General features: G+C 39.0%; 1 protein-coding gene across 1 annotated transcript in view; it reads right to left on the bottom strand.

The window, feature by feature from the left end:
- SDAD1 (SDA1 domain containing 1) overlaps nt 1–20,186 on the bottom strand; it is a 79,345-nt gene that overhangs the window by 10,464 nt on the left and 48,695 nt on the right. The window contains exons 16-20 of the mRNA XM_053703399.1: nt 17,187–17,263; nt 13,548–13,677; nt 13,135–13,226; nt 12,726–12,916; nt 6,146–6,230 (exon numbers count right to left, since the gene is read on the bottom strand). Of these exons, the coding sequence (XP_053559374.1) occupies nt 6,146–6,230; nt 12,726–12,916; nt 13,135–13,226; nt 13,548–13,677; nt 17,187–17,263 (575 nt within the window). The remainder of the gene's footprint in view (nt 1–6,145; nt 6,231–12,725; nt 12,917–13,134; nt 13,227–13,547; nt 13,678–17,186; nt 17,264–20,186) is intronic.

Here is a 20,186-nt window from a genome sequence, read left to right as displayed (position 1 = left end):
AGAAGTAGTAGCTAGAAGGAACAAAACTTTCCAAGACAATAACTTAATATCAACAGAGTGCATAGGCTCAAACGGAGCCTGTTGCAAAACCCTAAGAACAAGATTAAGACTCCACGGAGGAGCAACAGACTTAAACACATGCCTCATTCTGACCAGAGCCTGAACAAATGATTAAACATCAGGTAATTCGTCCAGACGTTTATGCAATAAAACCAAAAGGGCAGAAATCTGAACCTTCAGAGTACTGACTGACAAACCCTTCTCCAAACGCTCCTGGAGAAATGACAGAATGCGGGGAACCATCACCTGATTCCAAGGGAAACCCCTAGATTCACACCATTAAAAGTATGTGCGCCACACCTTATGGTAAATCTTGCGAGTTATTGGCTTACGAGCCTGAATCATGGTTTCGATAACCTTTTTGGAAAAACCTAGTCTAGACAAGACTAAGCGTTCAATCTCCAAGCAGTCAGCTTCAGAGTGTCTAGGTTTGGATGCAGAAAATGACCCTGAAGTAGAAGGTCCTTCCTCAGAAATAATTTCCACGGGGGAAAAAGACGACATCTTCACCAGGTCCGCAAACCAAATTCTGCGAGGCCAAGCCGGAGCAATCAGAATCACTGAAGCCTGCTCCTGTTTGATACGGGCTATCACCCAGCAAAAGGAGGAAACAGGTAAATTAGTCCCACAAAACCGTTAGAGCGTCGACCAGAGCTGCTTGCGGATCCCTTGATCTTGATCCGTATCTCCCTAACCCTTATTATCCTGGGGTAGAAAGGCTCCTTTTCCACCTGTGACTGTGGAAATGATTTCAGCCAGACCAGGACCAAATAACGTCTTACCTTTAAAAGGAAGAGACAGAAGTTTAGACTTGGACACCACGTCAGCAGACCAAGACTTTAGCCACAGAGCTCTGCGAGATAAAACAGCAAAGCTAGAAGTCTTTGCACCCAAATGAACTACTTGCATACTGGCATCACAGAAAGGTATTAGCCAGCTTTAAAGCCTTGATCCTGTTTTGGATCTCCTCTACCGTAGTCTCTTCCAAACTCAGATCGGATAAGGAGTTGTACCAGTACAAGGCCGCACCAGAGACCGTCGCAATACTAGCAACTGGTTGCCATTGAAGACCCTGGTGAAGAACAATCTTTCTCAAGTATCCTTCCAGTTTCCTATCCATAGGATCTTTAAAATAGGTACTATCCTCTAAAGGAATAGTGGTCCTCTTGGCTAAAGTGGATATAGCGCCCTCTAATTTAGGAACAGTGCTCCACAGGTCTTGCACAGAGTCGGCAACAGGAAACATCCTTTTAAAGAGAGGAGACGGGGGAAAAGGGACACCCGGCTTCTCCCATTCCTGAGAGATAATTTCAGACATGCGATCTGGAACAGGAAATACATACACAGATTTGGATTTGACATCAAAGACTATTGAGTTTATTAGCCTTTTTTGGAGTTTCTGCGACTGTAGATTCAGAATCCTACAAAGTAGCTAGAACCTCTTTTAAAAGTAAACTGAGGTGCTCAAGCTTGAATCTAAAATTAACCTCCTCTAAATCCGCTGTACTAACTACAGCAGATTCAGAATCAGAAATTTCACCCTCAGATAACTGAGATAAACTGAGTTTTGGCGGAATCAGAAATACCTGACTCAGAAGAAATGTTCTTAGATTTTTCTCTCCCTTTTACCTGAAATAGGTAAGGCACTCAGGGCTGCAGAAACTGTAGAAGTCAGTTGCGCAGCAAAATCACCTGGTAAATATACAACCACAGTAACTGACTGAGAGGAACCGCAGGGCGCTGCTTATGTATCTGCCAAAGATGGGGGCGTCTGAGGAGAAAGCTGAGGCATGTCCTGAACAGCAATATCCTGAGAGATAGATGGCTCTGAAAGGGTATCTTTATTTTTTAGAAAGTAGCATTTTATTTAATTAAAAGATGTGGAACGAAATTGCACAGGAGGTATAACTTGAGCCTCAACGCAATAAAGACATAAATCAAAAGTTAAAAGATCATTTTTTGTCAGAATCCATAGTCCTGAAGGGTATTGGTCCAGCGCTAAAATAATAATCAAACTAAAATCCCCAATCATATGCAGGGATCCAAAATAAACAAAAACAGGACAGGTAACTCTATACCCCAGCTCTGCTGGGGAAACTCACCCCTCCATGACCAGAGATCGAAATCCCCAACTAGAAAAACAAAAGGTCCTGATACTGCACAATAAGCAGCTCCTTGCCACTACCCAAAGAGATGATTCCCTCTCCGTAGTCTAGCCAAGAGAAAACGGACTCTCCAGAGACCTCAGCAAGCCTACTCGATAAGCTGAGATATACAGAAGCGCTCCGTAACTAACCACTCAGCAGAAGTAAAGCTGAGCAGTCACGTGATTGCAACCATTCTAAGTGCGACACAGGGGAAAGAAAATGCGTGCGAAGCGCTGCAATCCCCATAACAAAAATTTCTTAACAAAAGTAAAAAAACACACTGAAGTTAACATATGCTTTCATATTTTATGTTCCACAACCCTATAAATAAGGGGAAATAGCCCCAGTTTAGTGTAAGGGCTCCTCCTAAACTTACACCCTTCAGAGCCATAAAAGAGAAATAATTATTTTATCTCCAAAATGGCAGTACAGTGCCCTGCCTCTGCTGCCCAATAATATATCCCCAAATTAAAGAGATATAAACCAGTCCCCTTATGAATCCACTTAAATGATTAACTCTTAAGTGCTGTGTCCTAACCTAGAAGGCAAAAAACACTTACCTGTGGATCTGCTGCAGGGCAGGTACAGCATCTCAGGTATGAGAGACTCAGCCGACCTCTGACAGGGACCTGAAGAAAAATAAAAGCAGAACAACCAACCCTGGTTTTCTATATAGGGGTTAGCATAAATGTTGGAAGAGGAGCAAGGACTACCCCACCGACTTCCAACTGCTAAGAGCCACCACGACTCTTAGTAAAGAGGATTATGTGTACACAGCATTGCCCCAATCCTTGCTTGCAGGGAAACTACCCATTAAAGGATTAAATATCTTCAGACACCATCTTCGCACACCTCCCAGGCAAAGAATGACTGGGGGATTGTGGGAAGTGGGACGATACTTAAAGGGACAGTAAACACCAGAATTTTTGTTGTTTAAAAAGATAGATAATCCCTTTATTACCCATTCCCCAATTTTGCATAACCAACACAGTTATATTAATATACTTTTAACCTCTGTGATTACCTTGTATCTATGCCTCTGCAAACTGCCCCCTTATTTCAGTTCTTTTGACAGACATGCATTTTTAGCCAACCAGTGCTTGCTCTTAAGAGCTTCACGTGCCGGAGCTTAATGTTGTTATCTATATGAAACACATGAACTAACGCCCTCTAGTAGTGAAAAACTGTCAAAATGCTTTCCGATTAGAGGCAGTCTTCAAGGTCTAAGAAATTAGCACATGAACCTCCTAGATTTAGCTTTCAACTAAGAATACCAAGAGAACAAAGCAAAATTGGTAATAAAAGTAAATTGGAAAGTTGTTTAAAATTACATGCCCTATTTAAATCATGAAATATTTTTTGTGACTTTACTGTCCCTTTAAAGCTTTGCTGGGGTGTTTTTTGCCTTCTCCTGGTGGCCAGGAGTTGAATTCTCACTAATAATTAGAATGGATTTGTTGACTCTCCAGGCCATTGGAATGAAAATAATATATGGGCCCACGTGATACTGTGCATTGATGCCAACAAGATTTTGTATATAGTCAAAGGGACATGGAACTTTTTCATTTCTGATTCAGACAAAAAAAATATATAAAGTTTACAATTTACTTCTATTATCAAATTTACCTTGTTGTCCTAGTATTCCTTGTCAAAGAGATACCTAGGTAGGTAGCACACACATTTCTGGAGCAGTACATGACAGAAAACATTGCTGCCCCCTAGTGTTCTTGCAAATGTATAACAGTTGTAAAACTGCTGCCATATATTGCTCCAGTCACATGCACACTCCTACACCTTTCTACCTGCTTTGATAATAAAAGAAAATTGGCTTTTTTTTTTTTTTTTTAATATACACTATCTGAATTATAAAAGATTTTTTTTTTTTTAGTTTTATATCACTTCAACAAAAAAATGTATGCACTTCAATAAATACATTACAAATATTGTATTACTTAAAAAGAGTCTAGTCAAAATTAAACTTTCATGAATCAGATAGGGCATGCAATTTTTAACAACTTTCCAATTTACTTTTATCATCAAATTTGCTTTGCTTTCTTGGTATTCTTTTTTTAGAGCTAAACCTAGGTGGACTCATGCTAATTCCTAAGCTATTGAACTGGATCTTAAAGGGACAGTCTAGTTAAAATAAAACTTTCATGATTCAGATAGGGAATGCAATTTTAAACAACTTTCCAATTTACTTTAATCATCAAATTTACTTTGTTCTTTTGGTGGTATTTTTGAAAAGCTAAATCTAGGTAGGCTCAAACTGGTTTCTAAACAGTTGAAAACCGTCTCTTTGCTCAGAGCATTTTGAAAGTTTTTCACAGTTAGACAGTACTAGTTCATGTGTGTCATATAAACATTGTGCTCACTCCCATGGAGTTATTTAGGAGTCTGTATTGATTGGCTAAACTGCATTTCTGTCAAAAGCACTGAGATAAGGGGGCAGTCTGCAGAGGCTTAGATACAAGGTAATTACAGAGGTAAACCATATATTAATATAATTGTGTTGCTTATGCAAAACTGGGGAATGGGTAATAAAGGGATTATCTATCTTTCTAAACAAACATTCAGGTGTAGACTGTCCCTTTAACTCAGTGCATTTTGACAGTTAGACACTGCTAGTTCACGTGTGTCATATAGATAACATTATGCTCGCTCCAATAGAGTTATTTAAGAGTCAGAACTGAATGTCTAAAATGAATGTCTGTCAAAAGAACTGAGATAAGCGGCAGACGGCAAAGGCTTAGAAAAAAGGTAATCACAGGAGGTAAACATTAAAAATTCTGGAGTAGACTGTCCCTTTAAAGCTAACAAATAAAGCATTTTGGGGAAAAGGCAAGTTAGCTGTAACAAAGCAAAAATGTTTTTAAAATATAAAATAATGGAATTACTATTAAAATCCCTTTCTGTTCAGAAAGAGTGGGGGAAGCAGGAGAGGATTCACTTAGAGGGGAAGCAGGAGAGGATTCACTTATGGGAAGGCAGAAACTTCAAACTATTCAACCTAAACCCCCCCCCCCACCCCCATATCGCTCTCACTTAAAGGGATAGAAAGGACAAAAATTAAATGTACATGGGTGCATTTCAATATGAAATAGAAGCATTTTTGCAATATACTTCCATTAGTAAAAAATGCTTCTAGTGAAAGTTATTACTGTTTTTCTGCAGCATACTCACATATCCTGTTAATGCCAATGCACCAGTATTCAAGCTCAGAGAGCAGGCGGTGGTGTATTTTACTTCTGTGAATACGTAAGCCCACACAGAAAAGCTGTAATAAAACTTTTTCTAGAAGCATTTTTGTGAACGAAAGTATATTGCAAAAAATATGTGTGTGTTTGTGTGTGTGTGTGTGTGTGTGTGTGTGTGTGTATATATATATAAAAATAATATATATATATATATAAATAATATATGTGTATATACATCAAGTGCATACTAAAAAGACAATGCTAAAGCACTGAATAGATTTTTTTTTCTAAGCCAATGACAGGCTCCTGTACGTATACAATGTGAGCTGTTGCACATTCTCAGTAGTAGATGATGCCTCAGAAAGGCATATTAAACAACTGTGCAATGTGATAATGGAAGTAAATTGGGAAATATCTTAAAACTTCATGCTAAGTCTGAATTATGAAAGTTTTGACTTCAGTGTCCATTTATTAAAAGGGATAGAAAAATAAAAAACTAAATGTGCATGGGTGCATTTCAGTGTGAAATAGAAGCATTTTTGCAATATACTTTCGTTCGCAAAAATGCTATATATATACATTATACACACACACACATAAATATATATATATATATATATATATATATATATATATATATATATTTATTTATTTATTTTTTAAATTTATTTATTTATACATACACACACACACTCGAGTGGGAAAAATAGTTTACTAGTCAGGGGTTTCAAAAGAACATACCAAGACAGTGGCGAGTCGAGTTTCTTTATCCGTCTTTGGCTTTTTATGCAGGTGTTCAATATCTCTTAAGGAAAGTAACTCACCTCTACAAAAAAATAAAATAAAAATAGGATCATCTAACAAAACATAATTTATGCTTACCTGATAAATTCCTTTCTTCTGTTGTGTGATCAGTCCACGGGTCATCATTACTTCTGGGATATAACTCCTCCCCAACAGGAAATGCAAGAGGATTCACCCAGCAGAGCTGCATATAGCTCCTCCCCTCTACGTCAGTCCCAGTCATTCGACCAAGAATCAACGAGAAAGGAGTAACCAAGGGTGAAGTGGTGACTGGAGTATAATTTAAAAAATATTTACCTGCCTTAAAACAGGGCGGGCCGTGGACTGATCACACAACAGAAGAAAGGAATTTATCAGGTAAGCATAAATTATGTTTTCTTCTGTTATGTGTGATCAGTCCACGGGTCATCATTACTTCTGGGATACCAATACCAAAGCAAAAGTACACGGATGACGGGAGGGATAGGCAGGCTCATTATACAGAAGGAACCACTGCCTGAAGAACCTTTCTCCCAAAAATAGCCTCCGAAGAAGCAAAAGTGTCAAATTTGTAAAATTTGGAAAAAGTATGAAGCGAAGACCAAGTTGCAGCCTTGCAAATCTGTTCAACAGAGGCCTCATTCTTAAAGGCCCAAGTGGAAGCCACAGCTCTAGTGGAGTGGGCTGTAATTCTTTCAGGAGGCTGCTGTCCAGCAGTCTCATAGGCTAAACGTATTATGCTACGAAGCCAAAAAGAGAGAGAGGTAGCAGAAGCTTTTTGACCTCTCCTCTGTCCAGAATAAACGACAAACAGGGAAGAAGTTTGGCGAAAATCTTTAGTTGCCTGCAAGTAGAACTTGAGGGCACGAACTACATCCAGATTGTGTAGAAGACGTTCCTTCTTTGAAGAAGGATTTGGACACAAGGATGGAACAACAATCTCTTGATTGATATTCCTGTTAGTGACTACCTTAGGTAAGAACCCAGGTTTAGTACGCAGAACTACCTTGTCTGAGTGAAAAATCAGATAAGGAGAATCACAATGTAAGGCTGATAACTCAGAGACTCTTCGAGCCGAGGAAATAGCCATTAAAAACAGAACTTTCCAAGATAACAATTTTATATCAATGGAATGAAGGGGTTCAAACGGAACACCTTGTAAAACGTTAAGAACTAAGTTTAAACTCCATGGCGGAGCAACAGCTTTAAACACAGGCTTGATCCTAGCTAAAGCCTGACAAAAAGCCTGGACGTCTGGATTTTCTGACAGACGCCTGTGTAACAAGATGGACAGAGCTGAAATCTGTCCCTTTAATGAACTAGCTGATAAACCCTTTTCTAAACCTTCTTGAAGAAAAGACAATATCCTAGCGATCCTAACCTTACTCCAGGAGTAACCTTTGGATTCGCACCAGTATAGGTATTTACGCCATATTTTATGGTAAATCCTTCTGGTAACAGGCTTCCTAGCCTGTATCAGGGTATCAATAACCGACTCCGAAAAACCACGTTTTGATAAAATTAAGCGTTCAATTTCCAAGCAGTCAGCTTCAGAGAAGTTAGATTTTGATGTTTGAATGGACCCTGTATCAGAAGGTCCTGTCTTAGAGGTAGAGACCAAGGCGGACAGGATGACATGTCCACTAGATCTGCATACCAAGTCCTGCGTGGCCATGCAGGCGCTATTAGAATCACTGATGCTCTCTCCTGTTTGATTTTGGCAATCAATCGAGGAAGCAGCGGGAAGGGTGGAAACACATAAGCCATCCCGAAGTTCCAAGGTGCTGTCAAAGCATCTATCAGAACCGCTCCCGGATCCCTGGATCTGGACCCGTAGTGAGGAAGTTTGGCGTTCTGGCGAGACGCCATGAGATCTATCTCTGGTTTGCCCCAACGTCGAAGTATTTGGGCAAAGACCTCCGGATGAAGTTCCCACTCCCCCGGATGAAAAGTCTGGCGACTCAAGAAATCCGCCTCCCAGTTCTCCACTCCCGGGATGTGGATTGCTGACAGGTGGCAAGAGTGAGACTCTGCCCAGCGAATTATCTTTGATACTTCCATCATTGCTAGGGAGCTTCTTGTCCCTCCCTGATGGTTGATGTAAGCTACAGTCGTGATGTTGTCCGACTGAAACCTGATGAACCCCCGAGTTGTTAATTGGGGCCAAGCCAGAAGGGCATTGAGAACTGCTCTCAATTCCAGAATGTTTATTGGAAGGAGACTCTCCTCCTGATTCCATAGTCCCTGAGCCTTCAGAGAATTCCAGACAGCGCCCCAACCTAGTAGGCTGGCGTCTGTTGTTACAATTGTCCAGTCTGGCCTGCTGAATGGCATCCCCCTGGACAGGTGTGGCCGATAAAGCCACCATAGAAGAGAATTTCTGGTCTCTTGATTCAGATTCAGAGTAGGGGACAAATCTGAGTAATCCCCATTCCACTGACTTAGCATGCACAATTGCAGCGGTCTGAGGTGTAGGCGTGCAAAAGGTACTATGTCCATTGCCGCTACCATTAAGCCGATCACCTCCATGCATTGAGCTACTGACGGGTGTTGAATGGAATGAAGGACACGGCATGCATTTTGAAGCTTTGTTAACCTGTCTTCTGTCAGGTAAATCTTCATTTCTACAGAATCTATAAGAGTCCCCAAGAATGGAACTCTTGTGAGAGGAAAAAGAGAACTCTTCTTTTCGTTCACTTTCCATCCATGCGACCTTAGAAATGCCAGAACTAACTCTGTATGAGACTTGGCAGTCTGAAAGCTTGAAGCTTGTATTAGAATGTCGTCTAGGTACGGAGCTACCGAAATCCCTCGCGGTCTTAGTACCGCCAGAAGGGCACCCAGAACCTTTGTGAAGATTCTTGGAGCCGTAGCCAATCCGAATGGAAGAGCTACAAACTGGTAGTGCCTGTCTAAGAAGGCAAACCTTAGATACCGGTGATGATCTTTGTGGATCGGTATGTGAAGGTAAGCATCTTTTAAATCCACTGTGGTCATGTACTGACCCTTTTGGATCATGGGTAAGATTGTCCGAATAGTTTCCATTTTGAAGGATGGAACTCTTAGGAATTTGTTTAGAATCTTTAAATCTAAGATTGGCCTGAAAGTTCCCTCTTTTTTGGGAACCACAAACAGGTTTGAGTAGAACCCTTGTCCTTGTTCCGACCGCGGAACCGGATGGATCACTCCCATTAATAACAGATCTTGTACACAGCGTAGAAACGCCTCTTTCTTTATCTGGTTTGTTGACAACCTTGACAGATGAAATCTCCCTCTTGGGGGAGATAATTTGAAGTCTAGAAGGTATCCCTGAGATATGATCTCTAGTGCCCAGGGATCCTGAACATCTCTTGCCCAGGCCTGGGCGAAGAGAGAAAGTCTGCCCCCCACTAGATCCGGACCCGGATCGGGGGCTCTCGATTCATGCTGTCTTTGGGGCAGCAGCAGGTTTCCTGGCCTGCTTGCTCTTGTTCCAGGACTGGTTAGGCTTCCAGCCTTGCCTGTAACGAGCAACGGCTCCCTCCTGTTTTGGTGCAGTGGAGGTTGATGCTGCTCCTGTTTTGAAATTCCGAAAGGGACGAAAATTAGACTGTCTAGCCTTAGCTTTGGCTTTGTCTTGAGGTAGGGCGTGGCCCTTACCTCCTGTAATGTCAGCGATAATTTCTTTCAAACCGGGCCCAAATACAGACTGCCCCTTGAAAGGTATATTAAGTAATTTGGACTTAGAAGTAACATCGGCTGACCAGGATTTTAGCCACAGCGCCCTACGTGCCTGTATGGCGAATCCTGAGTTCTTAGCCGTAAGTTTGGTTAAATGTACTACGGCCTCCGAAATGAAAGAATTAGCTAGTTTAAGGACTCTAAGCCTGTCCGTAATGTCGTCTAGCGTAGATGAACTAAGGTTCTCTTCCAGAGACTCAATCCAAAATGCTGCCGCAGCCGTAATCGGCGCGATACATGCAAGGGGTTGCAATATAAAACCTTGTTGAACAAACATTTTCTTAAGGTAACCCTCTAATTTTTTATCCATTGGATCTGAAAAAGCACAGCTATCCTCCACCGGGATAGTGGTACGCTTAGCTAAAGTAGAAACTGCTCCCTCCACCTTAGGGACCGTTTGCCATAAGTCCCGAGTGGTGGCGTCTATTGGAAACATCTTTCTAAATATTGGAGGGGGTGAGAACGGCACACCGGGTCTATCCCACTCCTTAGTAACAATTTCAGTTAGTCTCTTAGGTATAGGAAAAACGTCAGTACTCGCCGGTACCGCAAAGTATTTATCCAACCTACACAGTTTCTCTGGTATTGCAACGGTGTTACAATCATTAAGAGCTGCTAAGACCTCCCCTAGTAATACACGGAGGTTTTCCAATTTAAATTTAAAATTTGAAATATCTGAATCCAATCTGTTTGGATCAGAACCGTCACCCACAGAATGAAGCTCTCCGTCCTCATGCTCTGCGAGCTGTGACGCAGTATCAGACATGGCCCTAGTATTGTCAGCGCACTCTGTTCTCACCCCAGAGTGATCACGCTTGCCTCTTAGTTCTGGTAATTTAGACAAAACTTCAGTCATAACAGTAGCCATATCTTGTAATGTTATCTGTAATGGCCGCCCAGATGTACTAGGCGCCATAATATCACGCACCTCCCGGGCGGGAGATGCAGGTACTGCCGCGTGAGGCGAGTTAGTCGGCATAACTCTCCCCTCGCTGTTTGGTGAAATTTGTTCACATTGTACAGATTGACTTTTATTTAAAGTAGCATCAATACAGTTAGTACATAAATTTCTATTGGGCTCCACCTTGGCATTGGAACAAATGACACAGATATCTTCCTCTGAGTCAGACATGTTTAACACACTAGCAAAAAAAAAAAAAACTTACAACTTGGTTATAATCCTTTTTAGCAAAAACGTACTGTGCCTCAAAGAGGTACTAAACGATTAAATGACAGTTGAAATAATGAACTGAAAAACAGTTATAGCATCAAACTTTAAAACAACACAACTTTTAGCAAAGGTTTGTTCCCATTAGTAAAATAACAATAATTAAATTTGACATAAAAAATACAAAGCAACGTTTTTATTCACAGTCACTATAAGAATTCTCACAGCTCTGCTGAGAGAATTTACCTCCCTTCAAAGAAGTTTGAAGACCCCTGAGATCTGTCAGAGATGAACCGGATCATGCAGGAAATATAAAAGTAACTGACTGGAATTTTTTGATGCGTAGCAAAGAGCGCCAAAAACGGCCCCTCCCTCTCCCACACAGCAGTGAAGAGAAACGAAACTGTCACAAATAAAAGCAAAAAAGGCTGCCAAGTGGAAAATAATGCCCAAATATTTATTCACACAGTACCTCAGCAATGTAAACGATTCTACATTCCAGCAAAAACGTTTAACATGATAAATAGTTATTAAAAGGATTAGTGACCTTTAACAGAGTAGTTCCGGTGAAATACCATCCCCAGAATACTGAAGTGTATACATACATGTCATTTTAACGGTATGGCAGGATTTTCTCATCAATTCCATTCAGAAAATAAAAACTGCTACATACCTCAATGCAGATTCATCTGCCCGCTGTCCCCTGATCTGAAGCCTTTACCTCCCTCAGATGGCCGAGAACAGCAATATGATCTTAACAACTCCGGTTAAAATCATAGTAAAAAACTCTGGCAGATTCTTCCTCAAACTCTGCCAGAGAAGTAATAACACGCTCCGGTGCTATTGTAAAATAACAAACTTTTGATTGAAGTCATAAAAACTAAGTATAATCACCATAGTCCTCTCACACATCCTATCTAGTCGTTGGGTGCAAGAGAATGACTGGGACTGACGTAGAGGGGAGGAGCTATATGCAGCTCTGCTGGGTGAATCCTCTTGCATTTCCTGTTGGGGAGGAGTTATATCCCAGAAGTAATGATGACCCGTGGACTGATCACACATAACAGAAGAAATGTAACATTCTTATCAATTTAATTTCTTAAAGGGACAGTGTACACCAATTTTCATATAACTGCATGTAATAGACACTGCTATAAAGAAGAATATGCACAGATACTGATATAAAACTCTTGTAAAACCATTTGAAAACTAACTTAGAAGCTACCAGTTTAGGATAGGCTGGGACACCCATTGAAAGGGGCAGAAAAATTAGGATGAGCAGATACTACCCCCCACTCCCCCACATAAGAAAAGACTAATTTTACAAACGGCAGCACATTTGAATCTGTAGACATCAGTATGCATCTAAAACTTTGGGGCTTGGTTAGGAGTCTGAAAATCAGCACAATGTTATTTAGAATTAAGCAAAACTATACATTGTTACAAAAACACTCCCAGATTGGCTATATAAATGGATTATCTACAAAAGATTTATGATAAGAAAAATCTAGTGTACAATGTCCCTTTAAGGGTGTTAAATTTCCCATTCTGATTTCTCTTTCATATTTCACATTGTACTTTAAATCTCTAGGTGTCAATTCAGTTGTATATGGATCACCAGCTTTTTCTTGTTTTGCAGGACATACAGACCTGCTCTCCTCATCACTGTCTATTTCAATGTGTGTCCTTTTCTCAGATTTGCCCGGTGCAGAGTTCACTTCTTTGGCCATCTGAGCAAGACGGATTTTCTTGAAATCTTCCTGGGTTAGAAATCTGCTGCCACTTACTGCTACTGCCTTAGACACCCTTTCCTCCTCAGGCATTGCTTTGATTTTCTCTGCCTTATAAAGTTTACAGTGCAGTGTTAAATTTCCCACTATACTACAGTTGGATCTTCACAAACATACAGTATTACAATGTACACAATACAATTACACATTGTGTGTTAAAAGTTAAACATAGGGGAAGGTCATTAAATCAAATCTTGGCACCAACAAACATTCTGTAGCAGAGATAATATTAAGATAGTGTTTTGGTGAACTGGGATATATTCACTTACCATTTCTTGCTGCTCTTCATCTGAAGAGTGATGGACATCAATCCATTCTCCATCTTCATCATCGTCGCTGAGACTCGCACTTTCCCAACCGTCTGTGTGAACAAGAAGTTTTGATCAAAACTTATAATACATTTATTATGATGGCTTTACATACCCAACAAGTCATATTGATCATGTTGAAAATAAACAGGGGAAAAAATAAAAATACATTTTTATATATCTATACTATAATTGTGTTTGGATAGCTTTGTTTATTTTTTTTCTGTATTTTTACTTTTTTGTAGCTTGGGGGTTGCATTTTTAATACATAGACTGCCCCCCGGGCAGGCTTATCAACTAGTAAGTGTGTGTGTGTGTATGTGTGTATATATATATATATATATATATATATATATATATATATATAATCTCACCATCATCTTCAGCATCTTCTTTTTCTTTCTTTTCAACCTCCAGAACCTCTGCTCCAGGGATGTAATCTTTAGCGTCCAGCTCTCCGTATGCGTGAATTCTTGCCTCTACTGAAGCTTCTGTAGGTTTTCCCTGTAATCATTTTTAATTTATTCATCTAGAGCATCTATCAAGATTAAAAGGGACAGTAAAGTCAAAATTAAACATCCACGATTCAGATAGAAGGCTCCATGTACTAAGCAGCATAAGGTGCTACAGAGCCCTTGTGGAGCAGGTTCGCACATGCAAGCCTGCTTCCCGCAATGTAAAAAGCAGCAGTCATGTGAGGTGGCGAAGAGAAATCAACCTGAAGTCGCTTGCGGTGCAAAGGGAACAGCATTATACGTTCACTTGAGTGAGTAATGATACATACGTGGAGTGAAAGAACAGGAAAATTCTAGTTCTGGCACCTTAGTTTTTGATCCTTCTACATACATCACCATAAAAATGAGTTCACTGGCTACTGAGAATTTTTTATATTTGCAGTGTCCCCAGGATTCAGTTTAAGAGTATGCTAATTTAAAGCACAATGTGCTAGATTTCATGTAGGAAAGGGTGTCTAACTTCATAAATCACATGGTAAAACATGGATAAGATAACTTTAAAGGGATACAAAACCAACCATTTTTCTTTCACGAATAAGATAGAACATACAATTTTAAACAACTTCCCAATTTACTTCTATTATCAAATTTGCTTCATTCTCTTGGTATCATTTGTTGAAGAAGCTGCAATTCACTAGTAGGAGCTAGCTGAACACATTGGGTTAGGCAATAATAAGAGGTACAGAGGATATAAAAGTCTACACACCCCTGTTAAAATGTCAGGTTTCTGTGATGTAAAAAAATGAGACAAAGATAAATAATTTCAGAACTTTTTCCACCTTTAATGTGACCTATAAACTGTACAACTCAATTGAAAAACAAACTGAAATCTTTTAGGTGGAGGGAAGTAAAAATAAAAAATAAAATAATATGGTTGCATAAGTGTGCACACACTTAAACTAATACTTTGTTGAAGCACCCATTGATTTTATTACAGCACTCAGTCTTTTTGGGTATGAGTTTTTCAGCATGGCACATCTTGACTTGGCAAGATTTGCCCATTCTTCTTTGCAAAAACACTCCAAATCTGTCAGATTGTGAGGGCATCTCCTGTGAACAGCCCTCTTCAGATCACCCCACAGATTTTTTATTGGATTCAGGTCTGGGCTCTGGCTGGTCCATTCCAAAACTTTAATCTTCTTCTGGTGAAGCCATTCCTTTGTTGATTTGGATGTATGCTTTGGGTCGTTGTCATGCTGAAAGATGAAGTTCCTCTTCATGTTCAGCTTTCTAGTAGAAGCCTAATGGTTTTGTGCCAATATCGTCTGGTATTTAGAAGTGTTCATAATTCCCTCTACCTTGAGATTAAGGCTCCAGTTCCAGCTGAAGAGAAACAGCGCCCCAAAGCATGATGCTGCCACCACAATGCTTCACTGTGGGTATGGTGTTCTTTTGGTTATATGCAGTGTTGTTTTTGCGCCAAACATATATTTTGGAATTATGGCCAAAAAGTTCAATCTTGGTTTCATCAGACCATAACACATTTTCTCACATGCTTTTGGGAGACTTCAGATGTGTTTTTGCAAAATTTAGCCGGGCTCGGATATTTTTTTATTAAGAATAGGCTTCCATCTTGCCTCTCTACCCCATAACCCAGACATATGAAGAATACGTAAGATTGTTGTCACATGTACCACACAGCCAGTACTTGGCAGATATTCCTGCAGCTTCTTTAATGTTGCTGTAGGCCTCTTGGCAGCCTCCCAGACCAGTTTGCTTCTCGTCTTTTCATCAATTTTGGAGGGATGTCCAGTTCTTGGTGATGTCACTGTTGCACCATATTTTCTTCACTTGATGATGACTGTCTTCACTGTGTTCCATGGTATATCTAATGCCTTGGAAATTCTTTTGTACCCTTCTCCTGACTGATACCTTTTAACAATGAGATCCCTCTGATGCTTTGGAAGCTCTCGGAGGACCATGGCTTTTGCTGTAGGATGCGACTAAGAAAATGTCAGGAAAGACCTACTAGAGCAGCTGAACTTTATTTGGGGTTAATCAGAGGCACTTTAAATGATGGCAGGTGTGTACTGAGTCCTATTAAACATGATTTTGAATATGACTGCTTAATTCTGAACACAGCTACATCCCCATAATAATGCAACCACATTATTTTATTTTTCACCTAGAAGATTTCAGTTTGTTTTTCAATTGAGTTGTACAGTTTATAGGTCACTTTTACAGTGGAAAAAGTTCTGAAATGATTTATCTTTGTCTCATTTTTTTTACATCACAGAAACCTGACATTTTAAGAGGGGTGTATAGACTTTTTATACCCACTGTATATACTGTATGTGCAGTCACCAATCAGCTAGTAGCTAGCTCCCAGTAGTGCATTGCTACTCCTGAGCCTACCAAGGTAAGCTTTTTTTTAAAGTAATAAATTCAGTTACAAAGTATTGCCATGTTCTGTGTAAAGCTAAAAAAGGTATTAATTAACAATAGAATAAAAAAGTGCTATAATGTATATGCATTTATTTTTACAAGAAACATCTGACTTGTGGTGAAAGGCTCACTTTAATGAGCTGAGTCATCTGTCTATCAGGCTAAAAAAAGTTAAAGGGAAGTGAAAGAACATTAGAAAAATACATGAATTCTGCAAAACCAAAAGGTTGATGACACAAATATGTTGGTTAATTAAAATATTTCCCAAGTTACTGGAAAACCACAAAAATATTTTTAGCTTAGCAGAGGCGTATTTATATAAGAATACAAATGTGTACAAATAACATTAAAGATACTACAATAACTTTTTTTTTTTACTTTAAAAGGGAAAGTCCTCATTAAACTTGCAAAAATTAAATAGATACAAGGCAGCAAACGTGACAGTGCAGACTGAGGTTTTCTGCCAGAACCTCAAAATGTTCCAAACAAATATCAAGTGTCCAAAGGACCTTTGTCTTAAAATAACTCCTTTATTAGGACAAGTTAAAATACATGCAACATTTCAGGCCTTTCAGCCCTTAATCGTGCTTTAACATATATGATTAAGGGCTTAAAGAACCAAAACGTTGCATGTATTTTAACTTATTTTAAGATAAAAGGTGCTGTGGACACTTAATATTTGCTTGCAAGAATCAAATAGAGCATGCCATTTTAATACCCTTCTATTTTCAAATGTGCTTTGTTGAAAATGAATATGTACATATCCTACACTAGTGCCTGCATAAATGTGCCACTTGTGATTGGATAACTAGGTGTGTTCATCTAGCTGCCAGTAGTGCAATGCTGTTCGTTCAGCAAAGGATAAAAAGAAAATGAAGCACAATTGATAATAAAAGTAATTTTTAAAAGTTGTTAAAAATTGTATCTTCTATCCTGAATTTTGTTATAAAGCGCTGGGGTTTCCTGTTCCCATATCTTAACAGCTTTCAAAATCCTCCCCTATTTTTTTGTAATTGAGAGATGTAATGAAAAAGAATGAGTAGGAAAAAATAGGAACAAACATACTTCAATAAAAAACAGTTCATTTCAAAGAGTTAAAATCAACCCACTTACCCGGAATTTTTTTTGCAACATCTGTGGATTTAATGTTCGGAAGAGCTGTATCAAACTTCTAGCGGACATACACACGTCTGTTGTAAATAAAAAATAAAATACCCAGTGAAAAAAAAAAATATTACTGTTGTGTCACTTCTGACTTTAAATTATTAAAGGGAACCTAAACACCATCATTTTTTCTGTGATTAACTTTTTATTAAAACCTTTTTGTATTATATTAAACATTGTTGCTTACTTTTTTTATTTTCCTAGCATCTGCTCAATTATTTTTCAGCTCCAATATTACCCCTAAACCACCGCCTACTGAATGTGGTGCTAGCTCTCTGGATTTTTTAGATTTTGTAAGCATAATAATTTATATACTATTTTACTTATTCAAATGTTTTTTTAAAAAAACTTTCTCTTCAAAAACAAAAAAAATGTCAGACTTTTATTGCATGTTTTTTTTTTGTTTGATTTTACATAACGTTATTCTTTATATTTTATTTTTATTTAAAAATTTCTCATTGTTTTATTTTTAGCCGCAGCTTCTGTAAATGCAAGATGTTTGGCTGACAGTGGGCTGCAACTCGTGTAGCTATAGACAGATCACTGACAGAACTGCTAAATGTTTCACACTGCAGTGGATTCGTGAATGCATTATGTAAAACCGCAAATACATTTCTGATTCAATTGATGAGATCCGATATGTCCTATGAGAAACTGAATATTCAAGTCAATACCGTTGAATCAGAAATTCACTGTACTCTGTTTATATGTATTTGCGGTTTTACATAATGCATTCACGGATCCACTGCAGTGTGAAACATTTAGCAGTTCTGTCAGTGATCTGTTTATATTCCTGGTGTGCAGGCCCCGGACTGACCCTAGGGCATACCGGGCATTTGCCCTGTGGGCTGCGGCTGCCTTAGCCCCCACCCACTATTACACACTGAGTGATTTTAGCTAGCCCCAAAATGTTATATTTATGTGATTGGTAGGGCTGTGGGGATGCCGGTAGCCTTAGCCCCGCACACACACTGACTAGGCTGGACTACTGTACTGCAGTCACAGACACACTGTATGTGTAACACATGTGTGGGTCAAGCAGGAGCTAAAGCACAGTAGAGTGTGGGCTGCGGCTGTGTATGACATGTGATGTGGAACACTGCAGTGCTGGAGTTCGGCTTGGCAGTTGCCCCCAAAGCTTTAGTGAGTAAGAGCACTGAGCAGCAGCCAGTCAGATCCAGGCACTGTGCAGTGAACGATACTGGCATTTGTGCTGGGGAGGAATCATTGTGATCTTATATTGTAGTCATTTTCTTTCTCCTCATAGCAGCTGTGCCTGAGCTGTGATCGGCACTGCTGCTTGTTTACACAGGAAGTGTTGCCTTAGAAACTTCCCTCCTCCCTACACTTCCCCCTTGTGCGGTGCTGTGTGATCCTCCAGCAGTAGGAGAGAAGTCTATGAAGGTAAGATGAGTACAGCACATACACACAGGGTCTTTAGCTGCAGGATGGAAACCCAGCACACCACAGATGAGCAGCATTGTGTTCCTTGCCACCTTACACTATTTTATGACAGCACAACTACCCCATAATAGGTCTTCATTGGGGAATGCTGCAAGAGAATGAAAAATGTATACACTGCTCTCAATGTATTTTCAGTACTGGGGCAGGAGGTATCTGTAAAGTGTATTTATTCCCCAGTTTCTGTGCATGTTTATCTTTGTATATGTATGTATGTTTGTGTGTGTGTATGTATATATGTGTGTCTGTATATGTGTGTGTATATGTGTATGTATATATGTGTGTGTATATGTGTATGTATGTTTGTGTGTGTGTATGTATATATGTGTGTCTGTATATGTGTTTGTGTGTGTATGTATATATGTGTGTGTATATGTGTATGTATGTTTGTGTGTGTATGTATATATGTGTGTGTATATGTGTATGTATATGTGTGTATATGTGTATGTATGTTTGTGTGTGTGTATGTATATATGTGTGTGTCTGTATATGTGTGTGTGTGTATATGTATGTATGTTTGTGTGTGTGTGTATGTATATATGTGTGTGTATATGTGTATGTATATATGTGTGTGTATATGTGTATGTATGTTTGTGTGTGTGTATGTATATATGTGTGTGTCTGTATATGTGTGTGTGTATATGTATGTATGTTTGTGTGTGTGTATGTATATATGTGTGTGTCTGTATATGTGTATGTATATATGTGTGTGTATATGTGTATGTATGTTTGTGTGTGTGTATGTATATATGTGTGTGTCTGTATATGTGTGTGTGTGTATATGTATGTATGTTTGTGTGTGTGTATGTATATATGTGTGTGTATATATGTGTATGTATATATGTGTGTGTATATGTGTATGTATGTTTGTGTGTGTGTATGTATATATGTGTGTGTCTGTATATGTGTGTGTGTGTGTATATGTATGTATGTTTGTGTGTGTGTATGTATATATGTGTGTGTCTGTATATGTGTATGTATATATGTGTGTGTATATGTGTATGTATGTGTGTGTGTATGTATATATGTGTGTGTCTGTATATGTGTGTGTGTGTATATGTATGTATGTTTGTGTGTGTGTATGTATATATGTGTGTGTCTGTATATGTGTGTGTATATGTGTATGTATATATGTGTGTATATGTGTATGTATGTTTGTGTGTGTGTCTGTATATGTGTGTGTGTGTATATGTATGTATGTTTGTGTGTGTGTATATGTGTGTGTATATGTGTATGTATATATGTGTGTGTATATGTGTATGTATGTTTGTGTGTATGTATATATGTGTGTCTGTATATGTGTGTGTATATGTGTATGTATATATGTGTGTGTATATGTGTATGTATGTTTGTGTGTATGTATATATGTGTGTGTATATGTGTACAGTATGTATATATGTGTGTGTATATGTGTATGTATGTTTGTGTGTGTGTATGTATATATGTGTGTGTCTGTATATGTGTGTGTGTATATGTATGTATGTTTGT

Source organism: Bombina bombina, chromosome 2 (genome assembly GCF_027579735.1).
Source record: "Bombina bombina isolate aBomBom1 chromosome 2, aBomBom1.pri, whole genome shotgun sequence".
Taxonomy (NCBI): domain Eukaryota; kingdom Metazoa; phylum Chordata; class Amphibia; order Anura; family Bombinatoridae; genus Bombina; species Bombina bombina.
The sequence above is the reverse complement of the archived record's forward strand: the minus strand, read 5'-3'. Positions and strand labels throughout refer to the sequence as shown.